Raw genomic sequence first — 25,986 nt, forward strand, 5'->3', positions numbered from 1 at the left:
GAACGCTCTTTCCTTGGCCCCGGTTCTCCATCATCTCGTTGAATTTCTTTTGTTTCCAGTCTTTCATTCTTATCTGCCCTTTCACTGATTAAAGTGGCTTTTAGGAAAGCCTTCATCCATCTCACTTTTCTGCAGTGGCAAATGTGGGATTTTTTACAACAATATTAAAAGACGTCCTTTGTTTAATATAAGATGTGAAAGATGAGAGCTCTGATTCTGCAGCATTCCTTAGTATGCTCAGCTCAGATTTTATGCCCAACTTTTTTTCCCCCTCAAAAGGATCTTTCTACTGAAAACCCTCTGACTTGAAGACCAGAATGTTATCCATGAAGCCATGGCTTTAGCTAGATACCAACACTTTTGTCCTAAACAAAGAAACTGACTCACCTGATCCTCGGAATTATCATTTGCTTCTGGTATCAACCAGATGGCATTTGCCGTTTTCTGATGTTCTAAGGTTTGCACCTTGACTTCCTTGGGGCAACTGATTTTGGGTGGCTCGATATCTAATTAATGAAATATTTTTATTTAAAGCAATCACCATCTTTTGAACAACACAGTGTAACTGAAGCACATCACAGTATTGTTTACCAATAGTTTATTGGCTGCTACCTATGTTTACTGTGCAACTATTTATTAGAATAGCCCACCAAGCAAGAAAAACTACCTTCCAAAAGCATTAGAAAGCTTCCAGTTGCCCTCTGTCATTTATTAACTAGAGTAATCTATGTATTGACCAGAAGAGTGAACAGGGCAATGTTTAACCTTCACATCTAAAAGACAATTATCTTCAACATTGCTCTCTTGATAAGGTACTGTTGTGTCAGCTCTGATATCATGCTCAACTCCCTGGAGAGGGACAGAGTCTGTAACTGCTTGACCTAAAGATCAGCACGATAGCAATTGAGCCAAGAAAAGGATCATAAATTGGGATTAATTCCTTGATTTGTAATGTATACCAATGAAAGTGACAAAATTGTTAAAACCTATAGACAACATCCATCACCCTATCCTCGTGGATCATCTTCATCACCTCCTCAAAAAACTTGATCAAGTTAGTAAGACATGACCTGCCATGTACAAAGCCATGACCTGTGCAGATTTAAGTTCAGCAGTTGTTACATGCCTTATCCATGTAAACCCATATTTTCTCCTGAACAAGCACTTTTCATAAAATAAATATTAAAATTATTCATCAGAATGTTGAAAGCCAGAATTTGTATTTCACAGACAAGTACCCCCAAGAAACTTCAAAGGAGTGTCATTGAAGAAAATTTGGGCTCAAATCTCATAAAGTGACATTATAAGTAAGCGCAGCTAGGTCAGGAAGAAAGTGAGGCTAAAGGACCTGTCCCACTTGGGCGTCATTTGCGCGTCACGCAGATGGCGCGCAAAGAATTTGTACATTCCAAAATCCTGGTGGGCAGCGTGCGACCGCGCGTGACTGCCTATATCACCACACACCATGCACGCGTAATGTAGGTATGTTGCAAAACCTACCTTCAGCGGCGATGCAGATCTGTCGCTGCCCGTGTGCGCGATTTTGGCGCCTTTGAGAGGGGGGCGGGTTTAAAATGCGATTTTCTCTCGGCTATTCAAATCGAGGTTGTTCAGCCTACTTAGTTGCTGACGAAAAATCGCTGCGAGGTTCGTTCGCTGCAGCTATTTTTAAACTAAATTGGTTAATTTAATTGTTATAGTAGGTTAAAAATCATCCTCTAAACCACCGCCAATGGGACGGATCTCATGTAGGGGACAACGCAAGGTAGGTTGTTTATTTTTACATTAAATAGCGCTTCTTAAGATCCCTTTATACAAATTTTTTTGTTGCGAGTAGCTAATTTGGGGGCCCATTCAAACCCACAGTATTTTTCTGGGCATATGGGGTACAAATTCACTGCAATTGGAACGTTCCAAACCAGCGCGTTCCACAGAGTTCCACAGGATCCCACTCGAAAGCTGATTTAAATGGCCATTAATTTACAGCAATTGAACACTAAATTCCTTCCATTTGGCCTATAAATTAATGTAAATGAGATTTAAAAGTCATGTTTTATTGTGAATTCGTGTCTGAATGTTCTTTGGACATTTAGGCTATTTAAAAATGTTAATCTTTCCTTAAGAAATGGATAGATGTTTAGATCAAGTAATTGAATTTTGGAATTAGCTACAATTGGGTAACTAACTAATTATATGCTTTAATTTCAGGTCATCCAAATAAGATTGTATAATATTTGTTTCAGAATGCTTCAATCTATAATAACTGAAAATTTCTTTCAGTTCTCTTAATTTTTAATAAAGTTGTGGGCTTTAGACTGTCCTCGATCACAGCTTTTGTGTTAAGTCAATGGAAAATCAATAGAGAACAAGATGCTAATTTCCGAGTATGAAAATGGCCATAACTTTTTTAATACTGAAGATATGAAAGTGAATTAGATGTCAAATTAAACTTCTTTTTATGCTTTATCTGATGGGATAAATTACAGACTTGATTTTTAAAATCTCAAAATTTTGTAACATTGCTACGTAATGCGCACCATGAACAAAGGACAATGTTGGTTACCCATGTGAATGAAAAATTACAAAAGTCAAGCTTGTATCTTAATACCATGAAAATGCCAAATAGATACCTTGACAAATGGCTTTGTGAAGTTTCTGACTCCATTTGCCATTACTCGTGCATTGGACTTTTTCCGTGACACCTGACAGACTGTAACCACGGCGACAGGTGAGACGGCACACGCTCCCGGGTTTGACTGCAGCTTTCCTGCAGAGGTGGGGGATTACCATCGCACCGTCTGTCTTTTGTATGGCTGGACAATGGATTTCTGTTGAAATGCAGAAACAACTAACATAAGCAATAACCACAACAATAACCAGAACCTCAAATATAAGGAAATCTTGTGAAATAAAGTACCAGCATCTTCTATATATTTATCATATTAATCTTAGCAATATCTTCAGGTCATCCCTCAATCTTCTCTTTTCTGGAGGAAGGAACCCCAACCTCCACGTTAGTACCTCCACCAATGTAAAGCACTTTGGCCAATGAGAGTTGTTTTTAAATGTGCTATAGAAATAAAAGTGACTTGACGACTTCTTGGAAGGTATAAAATTGAATTTCTGATATTATGCATACTATTCTTGTAAATACATTCCAGTCATGGCACCATGCAGCATGGAAACAAATACTTCAGCCCAACTCATTCATGCTGAACAAGATGCCCCTTCTAAGCTAGTCCCATTTGCCTGAGTTTGGCCCATATCCCTCTAAACATTTCCTACTCATTTACCTGTCTGTGTCTTTTAAATACTGCCTCAGTTACTGTACTTCTTCCGGCAGCTCATTCCATATATTCAGTGAAAAGCTTGCCTTTTAGATGTCGAAATTTTCTGGAATATCCACAACCTTTTTAAGTATATATAAACTAATATATAATTAATTTTATAGGAACTGGAAGGTGGAAATAGCTTTTTTTAAATAGTGTTAAAACCTTAATGCTTTTCAGGTAAGTTGAAATTGTGAGGTTCACAGGACTGTATTTTCAGGTTTTCCTACGTAATGCTGTGCTGAAACTACTGTAAATGCAGTGCTGAAATTAAATGCAAATTCTTAAAGAAAAATACCGTAGGGTTATCAAAGTTCTTCCATCTCCTCAGAACTGTTACTACTGAATGAATGAGTATGAGGAGTATGTGGTTTCCCATTTCTTTCTCACAATATGCACAACTCACCTATCTCTACCTTGATGCTTATTTGATAATTATACATTATCTATATATTTAAAAGTTTAAACTTGACCACTTCCTGTTTGCACTGTATATTGATTTTAGAAAAAATGCGACCACTTACGGCAGTGATTTTTGGCCACCTTACTTAGTCCCCCTCCAGCTGTCAGGGACAGAGGTGTCTTTCCCATCGATGAAAAATAAAAGACTTATTAATGTTTAAAAAATGTTGAGAATCTCTCTCCTGTCAATCACACCATGAAGGCCACACCTCTTCCGATGGGAAGGGGAGGAGCTATAAAACCCGGACATGTGGGCGTGACTCAGTCTCTGCAAGATGGGGAGAGGGTCACGGCTCTCAGTCTGAGCTGGAAATCTACAGAACATTGAGAATACTGACCTGTGAGTGCCCCTTATGTGTTTTTAAACTGTGCCTTTTGCAATTGTGTGGCTATTGAAATGTGTGCCTTTTGCAATTGTGTGCCTTTTGCAACTGTGTGCCTTTTGCAACTGTGTGCCTTTTGCAACTGTAAAAAAAGATGAAAATGTCTAAAATTGATTGTCCACCCTCTCCCCCTTCTCTCTCACAGTCTCTCACCTGTTTTCGGCAGAATTTCTGGCAGTTTCTGAGCTGCCAGCCTGTCAGGCTTGAGTTACTGAGCTGCCAGACTTGAGTTACTGAGCTGCCAGGCCTGAGTGACTGAGCTGCCAGCCCAAAATTTCATTCGGCCCACAATATCCATACTAGCCCTCTGGCAACCAGTCCCTTCAGCCCTCAACACCCATGCTAGCACTCCAGAAAGCCCCCCCCCCCCCACCCCTCCCCCACACTGGCCAGCAATCTTGGAATTAGTGGAGAGGTAGAATATTGTGTTGGGGGACCAGCCCTCCCGTGTGAAGCTGGGACCCAACGGGTCCCACTTAGTCTAGTATCTTTCTAGATTTTGTCAAATTCCCCCTGTATCTCCCATCTGGTACTATGTACAAACACAGATCTTTTAAAAATTGTCACATAGTACATTGGAGTTGCCGGTATGGCAATCCTTCCTGAGAAAGTAATGAATAGTGAGTTGCTTTCTCGAACCATGGCAATCCTTGTGGTGGAATTACCCCCAAGTCTTCCACCATTTAGATCCTGACAGTAAAATGATAAAGATATATTTCCAAATCAGAGATACAAATGACTAAAAGTAGCAGCACTGCTAAAGCACTATAAAGGCCGTTCCCATTCATTCAATGGTAACATTCCTAAGGAGCTGGAAGAGTTTTGCTTACCTTGTGGCAATTCTGTTTAAGAACTTGTAATTAGTTTCAGCACAGTTTAACATAAGAAAAATTTAAAATATAGTTGAATGCAAAATGTCATATTCTGGTCTGACAGTATAAATGTATGTATGTTGCCTATTAATTTGTAAGAATTATACTAAACTGCAGCATCACAGAGAAGAAAGATGAATTATCAGACTCTAGTGTTAAAAGCTTATCAATCTTATTAGTATAAAAAGATTAATGATCAATGACCATATTCTGACATTGTACCGTAGGTCTTTAGGCTTTAGAGATACAGCACAGAAACAGGTCGTATGGCCCACCGAGTCCGCGCCGACCAGCGATCACCCCGTACACAGAGGCCCTTAGATCCTAGTTTTGGCATTATCAATAGTGAGTACTCTGCTGATGATGTGAAGTAACATATTGTTGAATCTTCCCATCTTTCTTAAGTTGAATTAGTACTACAAAGGAAGAAACATGTTTACAAACATGGGGATGGGTTTATTAATGCCTTCACGTATTTTGTTGATCACCACATCCATAGTCAGAGTAGTCATGCTCGTGCAAGGTATTTAGGTTTACCAAAGATCAAAGATCTCAATGAGAGCAAAGCAGCCATTTTGAACATTGGTCCATTAAGTCACACGATTTCAGACAAAACTAAGTTGGTGGTTAGTTAGTGAATTATCATTTTGCCGACCACCAAAGTTGAAACCCTCACTTGATTGGAAATGTTACAGTTCTGATTACATCTGATTACAGTGAGGTGGGGAAATAAAAAATCTCATTATGAGGTGAGGAGGTGATATCATTAATGGTGTCACCAGATCAGGTGAAATGTGGGAAAAATAGTTGCACTGTGAGTTACACCAATTTTTGACTTCATAGCCATTCGGTTTTTTTCGAGCATCTCTGAAGAGATTTCTAGGCTTCATCTTTTGACAAATTTATTTATCAAAATTCTGCTGTTACATCTGCAGATGACACAGGTGATAATTGGAAAACTTAAAAAGTAATGGCTCTGCTCAGCAACAACCACACATTGTTCACTGGACTTACCAGAGCATTTTGGTTCCCTCGCATCCCACAGCATGTTGGCCAAACAAGTCAGCTTTGACCTCCCTTCCAACACATAGCCCTTCTTACAGGTCACACGGCAGATGGTCTTGTACGATGTCTCACGGGTTGAGCAGTTTATAAATCCATGCTCAGGATTACGTAGTCTTGGGCAGGTGCGAACTGTACAAAAAGCAGGAGAGAGTCAGTAAATAAACCGGAAACTGTATGAATACGGTAACCACAATAAAAAGGATTACTTTAATGAGGTGCAGTTTTTAAAAGAGTTGGGCTAGACATTTTTTTAACGAATAGTGAGATCAAATGATCAGTAATAGACTGATGGCCACTTATATTCAGCACCGATATTTAGTTCCATTGTCAGGAATGAAACCAAATAAAAATAATTATGATGTACAAAGTACTGGAGAAACTCCATATGGCTCTATGACAATGTGAATATAGAGACAAAGATATATCATGTCAGCAAGGAAGGTTAAGGATAAGGGGGAAATCTTTTAGGACCGAGATGAGAAAAACATTTTTCACACAGAGAGTGGTGAATCTGTGGAATTCTCTGCCACAGAAGTAGTTGATGTCAGTTCATTGGCTATATTTAAGAGGGAGTTAGATGTGGCCCTTGTGGCTAAAGGTATCGGGGGTATGGAGAGAAGGCAGGTACAGGATACATAGTTGGATGATCAGCCATGATCATATTGAATGGCGGTGCAGGCTCGAAGGGCCAAATGGCCTACTCCTGCACCTATTTTTTATGTTTCTATGTCTATATTTCTATGTTAAGGGCCCAAGGAGCCTGAAGAAGGGTCTCGACCTGAAACATCACCCTTTCCTTCTCTCCAGAGATGCAGCCTGTCCCGCTGAGTTGCTCTAGCTCTTTGTATCTATCTCCTTCTGCTCCTAACTTTTATATTTGAAGGGCCCACTCAGCCAAATAATACCAAATTCAGTGGTATGTGAGAGCACATAAATCAAGAAATCCACATTTCTCTTTTGAAAAAGGGCGTTGGAGTCTACGACCACCATCTTTTTCTACCTGAAAGGATAATTGCCATTCCAATTTATCACTGCACGTAAAACAGCATCAGGTCCAGCACTGCAGTAGATTGTGGCTTGCGCTCAAGAATTCATGACCCTGAGATAGTCTGGGACGTAAACTGAGATGCAGCTGACATCTGTGGCACGTTCACTCATGCTCACATACGCAAATGCTGGTTAACCTCATTTTAAAAGAGGATCGGGGGACACATCAGCTTTCTCATTACAAATAAAGCATTTATTGCTTTTATAAAGCAATTTATAAAGCCATGAAATACAATAGCAAAGGCATTACCATTGTAGGAACCACTGATTCTGTTCAGCGGGGTGTTATCCTAATCACTCTCTGCATCAGTACCAGGCCCTTGATGTATATTCTAAAGTGTGTTGGGCATCACAACATATAAACAACATACTATAGGATAGACATCAAGGGCTGATGCAGACATTGATTCAAATAATACTAGGGATGAAGTTACATGGGGTGAGTCTAGAGAAACTGGCCTCACTCTCTTCAGAGAAGATTCAGGGAAGGTTAAAGCAAAATGATTAAAATTGTAAATGGGTTTAATGATTGTGTTGATGGGAAGAATTGATTCCACTGGCAGGCGAGTCAGTACCAAAGGAAAGAACTAAGGTGAGCCTGAGGTGTTGGAAGAATAAATCTTTCTTTGAGCTGCTTGTTGAAAGACAAAAGGCCACACAGTGCTGGAGTAACTTAGCAGGTCAGGCAGCATCTCTGGAGATCATTGATAGGTGACATTTTGTGTTGATACTCTTCTTCACACTTTGGGTCTTGACCCGAACCATCACCTATCCACGTTTTGCAGAGATGCTGCCTGACCTGCCGAATTACTCCAGTACTTTGTGTCCTTTTGTGTATTAACCAGCATCTGCATTTCCTGGTTTCTGCATATTGTTGAGAGATTTTGAAAGCTCTGCCTGAAAGTGCCGTGGATTTGAAGTGCCAAAATTGATTTTCAAGGAGAATTGGATTTAACTTGAAACCTACAATTTGCAGGGCTGGGGACTAGTTGGATTGCTCTTTCAAAGAGCCAGCACAGGCACTGGGAGCCCAATGGCCTCCTTCAGTGCCACATGATTAAGGAACTGAATCTTTACACACTAGATCTTTAGTGTTGGAGTATAAACTTTCTCTCTATTGTGGTGTAATATAACAGGGTTCTCAGTAGCTTTCACAAATATGTTTTAGGTGGAGATATCCTGTAATTTAAACCAAATAATAACCATGAAGTGCTAATTGATAATAACAGGTTTAAAGGAATGAAAGTTTATTGCAAGATCTTTATTTAAATAGTTACCTCTGCATTCGGGGTCTGAACCTGACCAGAGGCCATTAGTTTGACACAGGCGGATGCTGCTTCCCTCGAGATCAAAGCCCAGCCGGCACCGTATTCCACATGCAGAATTGTATAGGTTATTACACATGTTCTGTATGAAGTAACCATTTGGAGGTGGCTGTAACATGGGGCACTCGACCACTGCTCATCGTCCAAAAGAAAAATGAACACATTAACTCGTCGATCACTGGTTAAGCACTGAGGAACGCAACACATCACAAATTGGAGAAACAGCATCTCATATTTCACTTGGGCAGTTTACAACCCAGGGGGATGAAGATTAATTTATTTAACTTCAAGTAACCGCTGCATTTCTTCTCTCTCCATCCCTCTTCCACCCAAGTCACACCAGCTTTTCGTTCTCACCTAGCAAACAGCTAACAATGGCTTGTTTCCTTCATCATTGTTCATTTTTTGCATATCTCTCATTCATTTGCTCTATATCTCTCTAGATCATCATCAATACCTCTCGTTTCCCTTTCCCGTAACTTTCAGTCTGAAGAAGGGTCTTGTCCCGAAACGTCACCCATTCCTACTCTCTACAGATGCTGCCTGTCCCGCTGAGTTACTGCAGCATTTTGTGCCTATCTTCGGTTTAAACCATCATCTGCAGTTCCTTTCTACACCATCCATTGTTGGTTAAACAAAAGTCAACATATTTCACCCATCCACTACTGGTTAGCATTACATAAAACATTGCTGGTGTCTACTGATTACTGGATTGTTATCAAAATATTGAAAAAATTAATGAAACTGAACCCATTTATCTATTGGGATCCACATTCATAGTTTCACAGAGAGAAAATCAGCTATATAATAGACAACAACATAATTTCTGATGGTTTTTCAATTCAATATTGTACTGTCTAGGTTTAATACATTCCTGGACGTTCCACTGCAAGACCTCTGGGCTCTCACTGCCCCACACTCCCACATGCACCACTGGTTTATTCTGCAGGAACACTGACTACCCACAACCAACTGGAAAGGGAATCACATAGCAACTTACAACCTCGTGGTATGAAATTATTTCTCTAACTTCATGTAACCTGTGCATTCCCTCACGTCCCCCCCCCCCCCCCCCCCCCCCCCCCCCCCCCCCCCTCCCCCCGCCCCTCACTCCCACCCCCACCCTAGTAGTCCTAATAATTCCACTGATCGCATCCCCATATCCCTTTGTTATCCTCACTTCCCCAGCCAGCAATGGGTCATTTTGTGCTCCATCCATCCTTGGACATTTATTGCCAGCCCTACTTTGTTCTGGTTCTTTCCTACCTCCGGATTCCAGGAAACCGCAGTACCCAGAAGGAACCCACATAGTCACGAGGAGAACATGCCTCCAGATAAGAGAGCACAGAGAGTCAGGACTGAACCTGGATCACCGTAGCTGTGGGGCAGCACCATTGGGCCACAATGCTGCTGTTAACAGTAATTCAATCACTCATAAATCAAAATCTTCCAAGAAAATGAAATAAAAGCACAATATTCTGCAGTTTCAATTAGATTTTTCCCTCCAGGTATGTTTAGCAGCAGTGTCCCAAGAGTACAATTCCAGGATAAGCCTGGAAACCTGGCAACCTTGGACCCAATGTACAAGATTATATGGATGCTGCGGTGAATGTTGTCATGAAGGGCTTCATGCCATGTCCTCCCCATGACTCACCTTGACACACCTGCCCGACAAGTCTGTACCCTTGCTTGCAGACGCAGTCCGCGATGGAGGTGCTTCCTGGTAGGGAGGTATCGTGCTCGCCGGGACATTTAAGGCAGGTGCTAATGCCCCCCGGCTTCCCTTCCGACTTGTAGGTCCCAGGAGGGCAAGCTGGAGTAAAGAAACAGATTGTAAATGTAAATTGCTTCAGATACGAACCACACGTTTACAAAGAAACGATCCTTCAAACAGAATCCCTGTTCTGTTTTCATTGTTACCAGCTGGTAGTCATAAAAAAAAATCAATGTTGAATTGAATGTACATACACAGGCAATTAGAGTCATACAGCATGGAAACAGATCCTATGGCCCAACTCATCTATGCTAACCAATATTCCTCATCTAAGCTACAGTAATCCCATTTGCCTGCGATCCGCTCATATCCTTCAACCTTTCCTATCCATGGTACATAAAATTGCTGGGGAAACTCAGCGGGTGCAGCAGCATCTATGGAGCGAAGGAAATAGGCGACGTTTCGGCCCGAAACGTCGCCTATTTCCTTCGCTCCATAGATGCTGCTGCACCCGCTGAGTTTCCCCAGCAATTTTGTGTACCTTCGATATTCCAGCATCTGCAGTTCCCTTTTGAACACTTTCCTATCCATGTGTCTGTCCCAATGTCTTATCACCCTATCTATGCCACTCATGACTTTATACATCTCTATAGGACCAACACTCGCTTTCCTACCCTGTCAGGAATAAAGTCCCAGTCTGCCCAACCTCTCCCAAGGGTTGTCCCTCAAGTCCTGGCACCACCCTCATAAATCTTTTCTGCTCTCTTTCCAATTTTATGGCATTTTTCATATAGCATTATGATCAAACAGAACACATGTGCAGCCTCACCAAGTAAAATTTAAGAATACTAGATTGAAATCGTGAAACAATTTCAGTCAAGGTATATGTATATCACCTTTACTAGGGAATCTTTATTGGAGTAAATTGGCCCAGGATTTTGCAATTATAAACCCAGCAAACCTATCAGTGCTGCAGCCTACAATACAGTACAGTACAATCTGATAGCAGCAACATGTCAATGTTATAATTTAATGCAGAAATCGCTGGCAATAATTCATCACTCCTTTGTAGGCTGCATTGTGTGTAGTTTAGGCAAAGGAAAACAGTGGTCTGCAGAGAAATTGAAATATTTAAAATCTAATCCTGTTGTAAATTATTCTGAACTTTTTATGTCTGAGGTGTGAGTGAACATTGTGTTCTTAACTACAATTTCGACAATGAACTGTGACACAAAAAAAACAAACTATGTTGCAATATTATAATTTTTTCATTAATGTTTCTAATAAAATGGATTTTGAAGTAATAAAAATTAATACATTTTAATTTTAAAAGGATATTTCACTATATACCTTGATCTTTATGTGGAAAATCACAGGGATCAATTGAAATCCAATATACCAAAGGAGTATTTATTACATGATTGTACATGATGTAAGTTCTGGCTTAATATTATGACACAATCACTTCTGAGTCAGAGGGTTGTGAGTTCAAGTCCTTCTCCAGAAATCTGAGTTCAATAAAAGGAGGTTGACAATTTAGCACAGTGAGGACAAAGTGCTATGCTGTCAGACCACTGACATTTGGTGGAGATGTTCTTCTGAAAACCTCTCTGTAAGGTGTATTTGAAAGGAAACTATACTATATTGAAGCAGTGTTATGGTCAATATTTATCTCTTCATTCCCTTATTGCACATCATTAACAATTTCCACAAGTGTAGATTAATGGCTCGTGTTATGAGTCCTGCTTTTGTAGTTACGCCCACTAGCTTATTAGCGGCGCGGTCTACTGCACTCGGTAGTCTGAAGTAAACTCTCAAGTGAGAACTTGTAATTGTTTATCCTGAATAAACAGTGTATAACCTGATATGGCATGTCTTTATTATCACCAGGACTCTAAATTGACATGGTGTCAGAAGTGGGATTAACATTTGTTCTGTGACGGGCAACGGGGTACGGGTCTGCCTTGACAATAGTCGTTGAGCTGGGGAACCCAAGGCAGGGTCACGGGAAATGTTGCGTAAGTTGAGCAAATCCAGGAATACATCAGATTTGGCCGTGTGAGAGCGCTCCATGAGTTGTTTTGCAATCCGGACAGCCCGTTCAGCCAGTCCATTAGACTGTGGATACTCAGGGCTGCTGGTGATGTGGTGAAAATTCCATTGTCTTGCAAACTCTCCGAATTGTTGGCTGGTGAACTGGCTGCCATTGTCAGTCAACAGCTTGCCTGGAGATCCATGGATTGAAAAATGACGAGATAATTTTGAAATCACGCCACTGGAAGTGGGGCTACTGAGAAAATCAATGTCCAACCATCCTGAATATGAATCCATAAGCACCAGGTACTGCTTGCCGTGCCACTCAAATAAATCAGCTGCCACTGTAGACTATGGCGCGCAGGTACAGGATGTGGCAGAAGTGGTTGCTTTTGTTGATGAGGTGCCATGCTATTACACACAGCACAAGCTGCCACATTGTCGTTGATGTATTCGGCCATGCCAGGCCAGTAAAACATGCTTTTTGCCTGTGAAACAGTGGCTTCAGAGCCTGGGTGTCCTGCATGGACAGTCAAAATACTGGTGAAGTAGCGAAGCAGGAACCACGGCCTTGTGTCCTTTTAAAACCATCCCGTCTTGTAGCACTAATTCATCCCGAACAGGGAAGAAAGGTCGGACTGGCAAAGGAACGTTGTAGTGCTTGTCTGGCCAGCCACGCTTAATGACAGAGGTCAGGGACAGTAGGGTCTTGTCGGTGGCAGTGTGGGCAACTACGTCCTCCATCCATGATGAAGGGATGAAGGATACCGACATCATGATAAAGTCATCACCCGGTGAGGGTAGATCCTCGCAGGTTTTCCGAGGTGCGCATGAAAGAGTGTCCGCCAGGTGCATATCCTTTACACGTTTGTAGGTGAGGACGATGTCATATTTCTGAAGTTGTAGTAACTTCCGTTGTAGGCACGCTGGAGATCTATGAATGGGTTTATTGAAAATGCTGATAAGAGGTTGGTGGTCAGTTTCAACTGTAACTGTGCGACCAAAGATGAAATCGTTGAACTTTTTGCAGGCAAAAACAACCGCTAGTAATTCCTTTTCGATTTGGGCGTATCGTTGTTCTGTGTCAGACATGGTGCGCGAGGCATAGGCAACAGGCTTATTGCCATGGCCATCAGTTTGAAGGCATGCAGCGCCCAGGCCATGTTGTGAGGCATCACATGTAAGTGTACCAGGTAGTCTATGATCAACGTACGCTAGAGTAGTGGTGGCCGACATCTGCCGTTTAAGAGTGTCAAATGCTGTCTGTTGTTGTTCATGCCAGGTCCAAGCAGTGTCTTTGTGTGTGAGCAGGCATAATGGGGCTGTAGGACTCTAAATCGCCAACAAGGAACTGCAGATGCTGGAATCTTCTGCACAATACGAAGTGCTGGAGCACCAGTCTGAAGAAGGGTCCCGACCCGAAACGTCGCCTATCCATGTTCTCCAGTGATGCTGTCGGACCCACTAAGTTTCTCCAGTACTTTATGTATTAAAAAATAGTTATTTTGTCATTATTAAATGCAGTCTGTGGGTGCTTATTGTGTTTAATGCCTGCTATGTTTCTTAAATAATACCAAAGGCTCTACTTCTCGTTCTTTTTAAACGTGGAGAACCAGAAAAAAATAAAATGTGGTATGTACATGAAAATCCATTCTCCTGCGCTTTTATTGCATTCCTTCAATAAACTTTGGTAAACCTTTAAACAAAATTGCACAAAGCCTGCACTAATAAAACACATTCATCAGAACCAGTGTGGAAAATCACTTAGATTTTAGACATAGCTGAGTTAAGTATTCCGGTCTAATTAACTCCAAATCACATTAAGTTGACGATTGCTTCAAATGGTTTAACTTCAATAACAAATCACAGTTGCTTTCTAAAAAACAACTCATTTCCCAGTGCCCCGTTCAGTGTTGATCTGTCAAGCCATGGGTGTTCTGGATTGAAAGTAAAATCTCATGTTGATCAAAGCTGCTGCTTAATTGGTTCCAGACCAGTTTCATCTGAAGGCTTGTGCCATCCTTTTAAGTTTGATTCTTATCTTGGCCTGTATATGTATGTTTGTTCTGTTGCGTTCAATGAAAGAAAGCTAAACAGGTTCTGAATATCTTGGCTGACTTTTCTGTGTTCATCAACTAAAAAGCTCTGTTTCACTTCCTTTAAACTTGTATCCTAAATAGCTAAGTTGACTAGGGACACTACGGAGAGAAGATTTTGCAATCACCACTGTTGTCGATCTTGGAAAGCTGCACGTTCAATTTGCTGATTATGGATCCTGAGCAGAACTTAATTAGTTGCTCCGGTTTGGATCAGTGCCAGCCATGGTTCCTTGGGTTGCACTCTTGAGTCGGATGGCTGCCGATTCAAACTGATAGGTTTTCTTTGATTCCTAAAAATCTCAGTAACAGGTGCTACTTTGCATTGGAACATTACTGATTACAAAATAATGAAAGGGTGGAACAAAGTGACATATTTTACTTCGATGACTTTGAGGTCAAGAACAAAAAAAAGAGAGAGAGAGAGAGAGAGGGAGGAGAAACCCTTTTACACACGTTGCAAGGCTGTGGAATATATAATGTTTATAGTTAGCTATTGAAATAGATACCACCAGGACATTTAAGAATATTCAAGCTGTGCTGTTAAAGGAAAAGGTCAGAGGTACATGGGAACAGCATATGCCCAAATGATAATGGCATCTACATGAGACACTGCCACAAGATGGCGGCATCTATCATCAAGGATTCACCTCTATCTGGGCTATGCCCACGCCTCGCTCTACCAATAGGCAGGGGGTAAAGAATCATGAAGTCAACAAACCACCAGCTTCCTTCGGTAGCTCAGTTGGTAGAGCGGAGGACTGTAATGGAAACATGGTCATCCTTAATAATAATAATAATAATAATATCTTTTATTGTCATTTCACGTCAGTGCAACGAGATTTAGTATGCAGCTCCAACCGATGAAAAAGAAAAGTAAAATAAATAAATAAGCTGTGTGTCGTGACCATCCGAGGGAGACAGTCCAGGGGGGGCTGGGGGGCACTCAGCAGGTCAATCTTATAGAAACTTACAAAATTCTTAAGGGGTTGGACAGGCTAGATGCAGGAAGATTGTTCCCGATGTTGGGGAAGTCCAGGACAAGGGGTCACAGTTTAAGGATAAAGGGGAAATCCTTTAGGACAGAGATGAGAAAAACATTTTTCACACATAGAGTGGTGAGTCTCTGGAACTCTCTGCCACAGAAGGTAGTTGAGGCCAGTTCATTGGCTATATTTAAGAGGGAGTTAGATGTGGCCCTTGTGGCTAAAGGGATCAGGGGGTATGGAGAGAAGGCAGGTACGGGATACTGAGTTGGATGATCAGCCATGATCATATTGAATGGCGGTGCAGGCTTGAAGGGCCAATGGCCTACTCCTGCACCTATTTTCTATGTTTCTATGTTTCAGTAACAGCTACTCCATCTCATTTTTGAACCTGCCAGCCCTGATCCTACCTCAGCAACACGACACAATGGCTGCCTCTTGCACCACCATTGAGTTGTTTTATAATTATGTTTTGCACTAATGTCTTATTTTTTTTTGCAGTTTTTTTCTTTTCACCCCTTGTAGAATTTGTGTAATTGATGTATAATTTATGTTTTTCTATGTTGTCTGACTCCACATGCCCATTATAAAGCTTCAAGCAAGATTTTCATTGTACATGAACCTCACCAGACTTGTGCATATCCAGTAAAGCCTTGTTATAACAGATCATAGGGAGGGAAATGGTGTCCGTTCTTGCCGATTACCCATTATAACCGAGCGATGTATTATCATTGTATGTAGTAAAACTATTTGGTTAATAAACAGGTATACACAAAGCACTGGAGAAACTCAACGTTAGGCAGCATCTCTGGAGAACATGGATAAGTGAAGTTTTGGGTCGGGACCCTTCTTTAGACTGATCCAGTCTGTTGAGTTACTCCAGCACCTTGTGTCATTTCATTTATAAACTAGACGCCGATGCCGCTGGTCTGCTCCAGCGAGCCCGTCTTCACCTGCTACTGCACGGTCCGGTTGACACAGCTGTTGTTACGGCTAAGAAATTAGAGCGTGTGCACAACTACAAGGGTCGAATTCTGTATAAAAGCTAACAGTTCCGAATGAATGAATGAATGATTCAATTTATTTATTAATGATGCATTGAATTAATGAACTGAGACTGTGCTAAATAAAATGTCTGGAAAACAAATGTAAGATGTCAGTCTAGTCGCCCGGCGACAAGATTTCTTTTGGAGGTTTCAACAAGATCAGATGAATCAGGAATGTATGTACAACACTCCTGACCAATGATGGCACAAGTACCACCTTCCTTAGCCAACAGAAAGTCTAATGCTAACCGGTTCTGAAGTGCCACAGTACGAATTGCTACCAACTCAGCCATGATGTCCTTAAAAGCTTGGCTTGTATTCTGTAACGATTGGGCTGTCTCATTAGCCAACTTTTCCATTGATGAGCCAATATTGATGCTCTTGCAAGCAAAGCTCGCAGGCCCCCATAATGGGGCCACTATTATCCAGAATCGTTCAGCCACTGTGATAGCCCTTCGATGGTGCCTCACACTGCTGGATGTAGCGAGAGCGATCACAGTTGGCACCTATATGGTATCACATAGGCCAAGTAACAGCAGCCATTTCAAAGCCTTGGTGCAGGCCATTTGGAAAGGGGACAACAACAGCAGCACAAATAATCAGGGTGAAAGACATGATGAATATAGTTGCAGAAATGTGAAGCAGAGTTGCGTTAAAGAATCTCCAAGCCTTGTATGTTTTCCTGACAGGACGCTCATGTATTCATCTTCATTCCAATGGGAAAGTTATCCCATACTGGAATATGGATTCATTAAACGTACAATGCTACTGTTCTAATTTAATCCAAACTATGCTGGATATTTGCGCAAATCCAGATATTGTATTGCAGTTACACAAAAAAGCTGGAGAAACTCAGCGGGTGCAGCAGCATCTATGGAGCGAAGGAAATAGGCAACGTTTCGGGCCGAAATTATTGCAGTGTTCTATTAATAACTTGGAACACATGATAATCACTGTACCACTGTACCTCACAGAATGGAGCAGTAATTATGTTACTGGACTGGCAGCCAGTTTGGAAATTAGGTCCAGAGAGACAAGTTTGCATTTCACCAGGGTAGCAAAGGATTTCTGAATTCAAGTAATTTGAAAATATGGAATTAAAAAAGAAACTCTCAGTAATGGTAAAGCACAGATTATAAAAAAATGTATTTCTTCCATTAATGACTTTCAGGATATTATATTAAAAACTTGCCACATCAGTAGAGTGGACTCTTAACTGTGTGCTTGGATTAGGGTCGTTTAGGAGAGGGTATTAAATACTGGCATTGCCAATGATGTTCACGGAACTCATGCTAGCATCTTGCAGATGTAATCCATTCAGTTTTATTGTCTGACTTTTTCTACATAATCCCTGCAATTATATTCTCCCTCAGGTTTCCATCCACATATGCTTCTCCAAACCACGATCAAATCTCTTTCCCCGCACATTCAAGCAAAGTCGGGATAACCCTCTGCTTTTTGCCCAATTCATTCAGAAAATTCCTTAAATCTGTATTCTCTTGTTCTCAACCCTTCTGCCAATAGAAAATATTCCTTGTTTGCTCTGCCTAAACTCTCATGACCTTGAATACTTCCATCAAATCACATCTAAACTTTCCCTCCTCAAACGAGAACAATCCTGGCGTTTCCTATAATGGAACTTCCTCATCTCTGAACCTTTCCACCAAACGTTTCCTGAATTCACAGAATTCACACAATTCCTATGATCTGCTGAACAAAACTCAGCTAGATTTTTTATAGAGGTAGAACAGAACCTCCTAGTTTTGAACTCCACAGCTTTGTTGATAAAACCGAGGACCTGTCTTGCACATATACAAGAACGGAACTCATTATCAAAACATGGAGTGGACGGGGGACACAATTTTTTGGCGGCCGCGCACGCATGCACACACTCGCGCGAAGCTTCGGAGGCTCAATCCAGCGCTAAATGCAGCTCAACTGCCTGTCTCACCGGGTTAACTACAGCCCTGTCTGGACTGACGGGATTGCAGCGCTGCTTCTCCGCGCTGGCCATATTTCCTGCAAGCCCAGGCAGGTTAACCTGGCGGGGATGTCGCCAACCTCTCAAAACATGGGGGGGGACGTGTCCCCTCTGGCCCCCCCGGGTTTTCCGCCCCTGCACATATACACAGTTCTCCCGGTTTCTGCACTCATTTGGAATTGTGCTCGTATATTATTTTGCCTGTCTTCATTTTTCCTACCAAATTATATGACTCTGTTGAAAATGTCCAAAGGACGGTGGAATAATGGGGACATGGTAAAATGAAGTTTGCATGGCTGTGACAGTCACTGGCAACAATTTTCATGGTACAATTGAAGCTTTGACAAGGACATCTGTTTGTTGTGTATTAAAGGTTTTGCTGAATGCAAGAAGGGGAGCAGACTTAGGTGATCCCCATCACAAATCTCTAGGGTAAAACAATTTCAGATTAATGACCCCAAAGCATCCGTAAGATATGAATTTCAAGTCAGTAGGGACCAGAAACAGCAACAACAATATCTGTATAATCCTATCAATTTGATTAATTGCACAAACACGTCAGAAAATTAAAGAACCGCTAGCACATTGCTTTTCCTGGAAGGAAGGTGGTTGTTTTGAGATGGAATTTATTGTCAGTAAAAGCAAACATCTGTGGAATAAAAAGCAACAGTTCAATTGCAAACCTAACTTTACAGTTTCCCTAGACCAGCAGATCACAGGCACGAATGGACATATGCACATCGATGAACACGTAAATGCCCACTAATACTTCATGCACACAGTGTTGCCATACAGTATATTCATGTATGTGGATGCATATGGTTTTCCATGCATAGTGCATGTACCCATACAAAAAAGAATGTGCATACTTTTATTTAGTTTAGGTTAGAGATACAGCAGGGAAACGGGCCCTTCAGCCCACCGAGTCTACGCTAACCATTGACCACCGATTCACACTAGTTCTATATGAATCTGTGTTATTCCATTTTTGCATCCTACACACTCGGGGCAATTTATAGAGGCCACTTAACCTACAAACCCACACTTCTTTGGGATATGGGAGGAAACCGGAGCACCCAGAGGAAACCACACGCTCACAGGGAAAACATGCAAACCTCACACAAACAGCACTTGAGGTGAAGATTGTACCAGGGTCTCTGACGTGCGAGGCAGCAGCTCTACCAGCTGAACCACTGTGCTGTTAAACATATTCATGCGGGCATAACCCACAGGTAGGTCACCACTTGCAGACATGCATACATCTGAAATCATGTGATATTAATAGTACATTTATATGAAATGTATCTAAATGTCCAGACCACATGCAATTTGTTATTAATGTGCAGTCAGGTTCTGGATACCTTTAAGGATCTAAATATTGAGGGCTAGAGAACCAATGTGGATTGATGAAGTTAAGATGTATATCAATTATGATCTAGTTAAACAAGAATAGACCATTCAACCCAGTGATACTGAATGGCCTCTTCATGCTCTGATGTTATCATAGAACCTAGAAAAGTACAACACAGGAGCACCTTGTACTTCAATCCACAATGTTTGCATTCTTTCTAGTTTGACAACATCATTCCTAAAACAGGGTGACCAAAACTAATCGCAATGTTGAAGTAGTAAAATTAAAGATCTGTACATCCCCAAAGACCTGCTGCTGTAATGATGACTTTGTCACTCTACTCAGGGGAATAACAAAGCAACTACCACAGGCCCAGATCAATAATGCGGCCATGCTGGGACAATCAGCAATTGAAGGGGAAAGAAGCAGGGAGAGTCCAAATATATGTTAAAGTACAGGGTCAAACAGGTAAGTGGGAGAAAGTTCAGGAAATATGCAAACTTAGTGGATGCCTCCTGAAATGTCTTCACAAGCTTGCAAGACAACAGGGATATCTGGCATAAAAAAGGTTACCACGTCTATCACTCAGCAAAGAGTGATCCCAGCCTCATTTGATTCTTTTCTAATTGTGTCACAGATAAGGCCTTTCTCTAACTGCCTTGGAGAAGATGGTGGAGAGCCTTCTTCCTGAAACATTACAGTCCATTTGGAGTAGGTGCTCCACGGTACTATTAGGACAGGGAGGTACCATTCTAAGATCTAACAATGATTAAGGAACCAGTGAGCCTAGCATCTGTAGTGGGTAAGGTACTGGAGAGAATTCTGAGGGTTAAGATATGTATGCATTTGGATAGACAGGGGCTGATTAGGGGACATGGTTTTGTACATGGGAAATCATGTCTTATGAATCCGATTTAGTTTTTTAAAGAAGTAACTAAAATGGTTATGAGAGTAAAGCCTACATGGACGTCAGAAAGGCAAATGATAAGGTTCCACGTGGTAGGCTGCTCTGGAAGGTTAGATCGCATGGGATCCAGGGAGAGCGAGGCCACTGGATAGTTATTGGGCAGGAAGCAGAAGGTGGAAAGTTGTAGAGTAGCAGGATCTGGGAGTGCAGGTACATAGTTCCATGAAAGTGACGTCATGGGTAGACAGGTTGGTCAAGAAGGCTTTTGGTGCATTCGGCCGGGTATTGAATATAGAAGTTTGGATGTTATGTTAATGCTGTACAAAATGTTGGTGAGGCTGAATTTGGAGTATTGTTGTCAGTTTTGGTCACCCTGCTATAGGAATGATGTTGTTAAACTGGGAAGAGCACAAAGATTCATGAGAATATTGCCTGGACTTAAGGGCCTGAGATAGGGAGAACCTGGGCAGATGAAGACTTTATTCCTAGGAGCACAGGAGGCTGAGGGATGATTTTATAAGGTCTCTGCGGAGGTCTCTGCGGAGAGCAAACGTCTCACAGCCGCTGCTGCTGTCCTTCTACCGATGCGCCGTGGAAAGTATCCTCTCCTATGGAATCCTGGTGTGGTTTGCTAGCTGTACTGTGGCTGAGAGGAGGGCGCTGCAGGGAATTATAAAAACTGCACAGAGCATTACAAACGCTCAACTGCCCTCCTTGGATGACGCTTGCGCCGGGCCACAAATATCAAGCAGGACACATCCCACCCTGCCAACCACCTTTTCACTCTGCTACCCTCTGGGAGGCGATTCAGGTCTCTGAAGGCTCGCACCGGTAGACTAAAAAATAGTTTCTACCCATGTGCGATAAAAGAGCTTAATTCCAACAGAGAACACTGGGGAAGCAAAATGTAATTCCAAGAAATGCCGCCAAATTCTTTTTAATTCTTTTTAAATAATTATTTATTATTTTACTAATAAGTGTACATATGTGTCAATGGTTGTCGTGTTTGTATTTTTTAACCGGAGGAGATGTAATGGAATTTCGTTGCACAGTATTGTGCAATGACAATAAATGTATTCATTCATTCATTCAATTTTATCTCATGGGTAAAATTATTATATGACAAGCCTACGGCTAGAATATTAACCAATAACATACTGTCTCCGAAATTTCAACTATCCAGGGGCAATAGACAGGGTTGTGCATTATCACCCCTGCTATTTGCCCTGGCAATAGAGCCCTTAGCAGAAAGTATAATAATGCATCCGAATATCCACGGTTATAATACTAAACACTCTAATAATAAAATATCACTATATGCAGATGATGTACTATTATACATTACAAAATCGCAAATTAGCATACCAAACATATTAAATTTAATAGAGGAATTCGGTTCCTTCTCAGGATATAGAATAAACTGGAACAAAATCGAAATCATGACAATAAAACCTCAAGAGTCGACACACCTTTTAAAATTCCCCTTTAGAATTGCCACAGAAAAATTTAAATATCTGGGTATTCAAATTACCAGAAAATACAACTCCTTGTTTAATGCAAACTATTTGCCCTTACTTACCAAATTACATGCCTTGACTCAATTTTGGAAAACACTTCCGATGTCTTTAATAGGCTGAATAAATGCCATAAAAATGATTTTTCTCCCACAAATGTTGTACTTATTTCAATCAATACCAATATACCTACCTACATTTTTTTTCAAAAAAATCGATTCCCACATCACAAATTTTATTTGGGACTATAAATCCCATAGAATTCAAAGACGACATTTATGTAAACCCAAAGAATTCGGTGGACTGACACTCCCCAATTTTTTGTACGATTATTGGGCAGTGAATATCAAAAATGTATTTTACTGTTTGGACAACTCAGCCCAACAGGCAGAATGGATAGTAATGGAGAGAGAGGATTGTTCTCCTTTTAACATAGGAGCGATCCTTCTCTCCCCAATGAAATTTAATAATACAATATACAAGAAAAATCCGATTATCCATAGCACAATACGAATTTGGAGACAAATAAAATTTACTCGTAAATTAAGAAACCTATTGCTTCTCTCTCCTATAGCTAATAATTTGTCGTTTAAACCATCTATTCTCAACAAAACGTTTACTCACTGGGAAAGAATAGGAATTAAAACGTTTGGAGATATGTATGAAATGGGAAACCTTTTATCATTCCAAAAATTACAACTTAAATATAATTTGAAAAGTAATCAATATTTTAGATACCTTCAAATTCGCGATTACTTGAAAAAAACATACATAAGAATACCAAACTCTGACGTCAGATCTATTAGATTAAGGCATGAACAGAAAGGCGGAATTAAATAACAATATCATACGTGTATAATATTATTCTAAATATAGAGATACCATCGTTAGATGCAATAAGAAGAGAGTGGGAACAAGAACTATCTATAAAAATTTCTAATTAACCGTTTCAGAACTGGGTGAGGGGTGTGGAAAGATAGGAAGTAGGTATATTCCTTTTCTTTTCTGTTCTGTTTTTTCTTTCCTTTTTTTTCTATTTTTTTCTATTTTTCCTTTCTTGTTTTCTCTTTTTTTCTACATCTTTATGGGCTCTTTCTCTCTATCTTTCCACAAACTACCAATTGTTAACTCCTGGGGCTCACACATCACTACTTTCCTTACTCTTTTCTTTTCTCTTTCTTTCTTGCTTGCTTCTGTTATTTTTCTATTGTTAAATTTAAAACAAGAAGTTGTACACAAAATGTATTATGTTATATGCCACGGTTTATACGACTGTACATTGCTTCTAATAAAAATATTTGAAAAAAAAAAAGTTTCCATTTCCAAACTTTTGATGACCTAATAGTTACGCTTTAAAAATAATTTACATCAGTTAAGTATGTTTAAGTGATTTCAATATGTTTGGATTTTGTACTAATCATTTTTTATTTAATCTTACAAATTGTTTAACTGTTTCCAAATGCTGCATATGGAGGCATCTGGAACCAGTGTCCAGCCTTCTGACATTGCCAGCTGTCAGGCATCCATCACTGATTCAGAATTGGCCTGATATGCAAAAAGAAAACCTGCTGTTGCTGAAACAGAGAATGCTGGAAACACTTGGCATGTCGGGCAGCAACTGCAGGGACAGAAACACAGCTAATACCTCTCAATAAAGATTATTGACCTAAAACACAAACACATCAAAACTGGGACGACTGGATTTTTATTGTTATGTAAAGGCTGTTGAGCGTTTTGGAACAAAAATGATAGATGAAAGCAAAACACACGCAATGCATGACACCGTTGAGTTGTGGAATAGTTTCAAGGAGCTGTATAATCTCCTGTTCCTGTCATTATGTGTCATTCGTAACTGTCACTGTATGTCATGTTGCCACTTGTGAGCAGAGCATCAAGGCAAATTCCTTGTATGTGAATACTTGGCCAATAAACGTATTCATTCATTCCTTCATTTATTCATTCCTACACCTCTATCCAAAAGTTTATTTACTACTTAGTCCTTTTCCTACCTTCGGTTCCTATCCCCACCCCGTCCCCTCTACGTTCAGTCTGAAGAAGGGTTCTGACCCGAAACGTCACCCATCCTTTTCCCCCAGAGATGCTGCCTGACCCGCTGAGTTACTCCAGTACTTTGTGTCTATCTTCGGTATGAACCAGCATCTGCAGTTCCATCCGATGCAGGTTCTTTATTTCCCAACGGTGCCAAAAGTACTTTCTCCTATTTTTTCATTCTAGTTTTAATTGTATTATTTGTGATTCTAATGCTAGTAGCTTCTGCAAATTAATGCAGAGCTTTGAATTTCAGATGCAAACCCTGCCCCTGCTGATGAGTCTAATTCTCCTTTTCAGGTTGCTCAGTATTTAAGATAGGCACAAAATGTTGGAGATCTCGACCCGAAACGTCACCCATTCCTTCTCTCCAGAAATGCTGCCTGTCCCACTATGTTAAAGGCCTGTCCCACTCTGGCAACCTAATTTGCGAATTTAGATGAGGTTGCGCTCGCCACAAGCTCGCAGCATGGTCGACACGTGGTCCTAAGAGGTCACTGTAACTCTCCGGAAGTGGCGGCGCTGGAAAACGGCTGCGGCTCGCCTGCAGTCCGTTTGTCTTTACTTTTTTATGTCGTTTTTTTTCGTTTTGTCTAGTTAGTTTTTGTTTTTTAGGTTGTGTTTATGTGGGGGGGGGGGGGGGGGTTGAAACGGGGTTTGCTGTCTCTCTCTTCGGGGGAATACGACTTTTTTATCGTATCCCCCTTCTCTGCCTCCGTCGGCGTTGAGGCCTGATGGCGGAGCTGGCGGCCTCGAGACTCCGGAGGCAGAGCCAGTCAGGACTTGCACTGGGCTCGCTCCCGTGAGGGCGGCCCAGCTCGGGGCTGGAACGGTGCTCCCGTCGGAGCGGCCCAGCCCGAGGGTGGAACGGCGCTCCCGTCGGAGCGGCCCAGCCCGAGGGAGGAACGGCACTCCCGTCGGAGTAGCCCAGCCCGAGGGTGGAACGGCGCTCCTGTCGGAGCGGCCCAGCCCGAGGGAGGAACGGCGCTCCCGTCGGAGTAGCCCAGCCCGAGGGAGGGACGGCGCTCCCATCGGAGTGGCCCAGCCCGAGGGAGGAACGGCGCTCCCGTCGGAGTGGCCCAGCCCGAGGGTGGAACGGTGCTCCCGTCGGAGTGGCCCAGCCCGAGGGAGGAATGGCGCTCCCGTCGGAGTGGCCCAGCCCAAGGGAGGAACGGAACTCCCGTCGGAGTGGCCCAGCCCGAGGGAGGAATGGCGCTCCCGTCGGAGCGGCCCAGCTCGAGGGAGGAACGGCACTCACGTGAGGGCGATCCGGCTCGGGGCTGGAACGGTGCTCCGGTGGCTGGGACGGCGTTCTGGCGCGGTGACCTGAGTCCGGGGTTCAGCCGCGGGCCAGCGGCTGCGTCCGCTGGACTGGAGGGCGGTAGCTTCGACCACCCCGGGCTGCGGTGTTTGAGCGGTGTTTGAGTGCGGGGTTCGGTGAGCCGCGGGACTGTTTGTACCATCGCCAGGTGGGGAATCGCCTCAGCGCAGAGGGAGAAGAGGAGGGAAGAGACTGCAGCCCTAAGATTTTTGCCTCCACCACAGTGAGGAGGTGCTTGGAGGACACACTGTGGTGGTGTTAATTTGTGTTTATTGTTGTTATTATTGTATGATTGTATGTATGACTGCAGGCACGAAATTTCGTTCAGACCGTACGGTCTGAATGACAATAAAGGCATTCAATTCAATTCAATTCAATTCAATTCATGCTCGAGGGAAGTTCCCGCATACTCGCGGCCTCAGTTTGGTCGAGGAAAATATTTCCGCATGCTGAAAAATTTTCCTCGAGTAAAAATTGGTCGGCATGGTTCTTTTGAACTCATAG

General features: G+C 41.9%; 1 protein-coding gene across 5 annotated transcripts in view; it reads right to left on the bottom strand.

The window, feature by feature from the left end:
- The window catches only part of svep1 (sushi, von Willebrand factor type A, EGF and pentraxin domain containing 1), a 159,876-nt gene that overhangs the window by 99,211 nt on the left and 34,679 nt on the right, over nucleotides 1-25,986 (bottom strand). For 4 of the 5 annotated variants that reach the window (XM_033018157.1, XM_033018158.1, XM_033018156.1 and 1 more), the window contains exons 4-8: nucleotides 10,138-10,296; nucleotides 8,436-8,615; nucleotides 6,061-6,240; nucleotides 2,631-2,828; nucleotides 388-506 (exon numbers count right to left, since the gene is read on the bottom strand). In XM_033018157.1, coding sequence (XP_032874048.1) covers nucleotides 388-506; nucleotides 2,631-2,828; nucleotides 6,061-6,240; nucleotides 8,436-8,615; nucleotides 10,138-10,296 — 836 coding nt within the window. Of the gene's footprint in view, nucleotides 1-387; nucleotides 507-2,630; nucleotides 2,829-6,060; nucleotides 6,241-8,435; nucleotides 8,616-10,137; nucleotides 10,297-18,157; nucleotides 18,162-18,247; nucleotides 18,252-25,986 lie in introns of those variants that run through there. The other variant, XM_033018159.1, reaches the window with a different exon arrangement.

Source organism: Amblyraja radiata, chromosome 3 (genome assembly GCF_010909765.2).
Source record: "Amblyraja radiata isolate CabotCenter1 chromosome 3, sAmbRad1.1.pri, whole genome shotgun sequence".
Classification (NCBI taxonomy): domain Eukaryota; kingdom Metazoa; phylum Chordata; class Chondrichthyes; order Rajiformes; family Rajidae; genus Amblyraja; species Amblyraja radiata.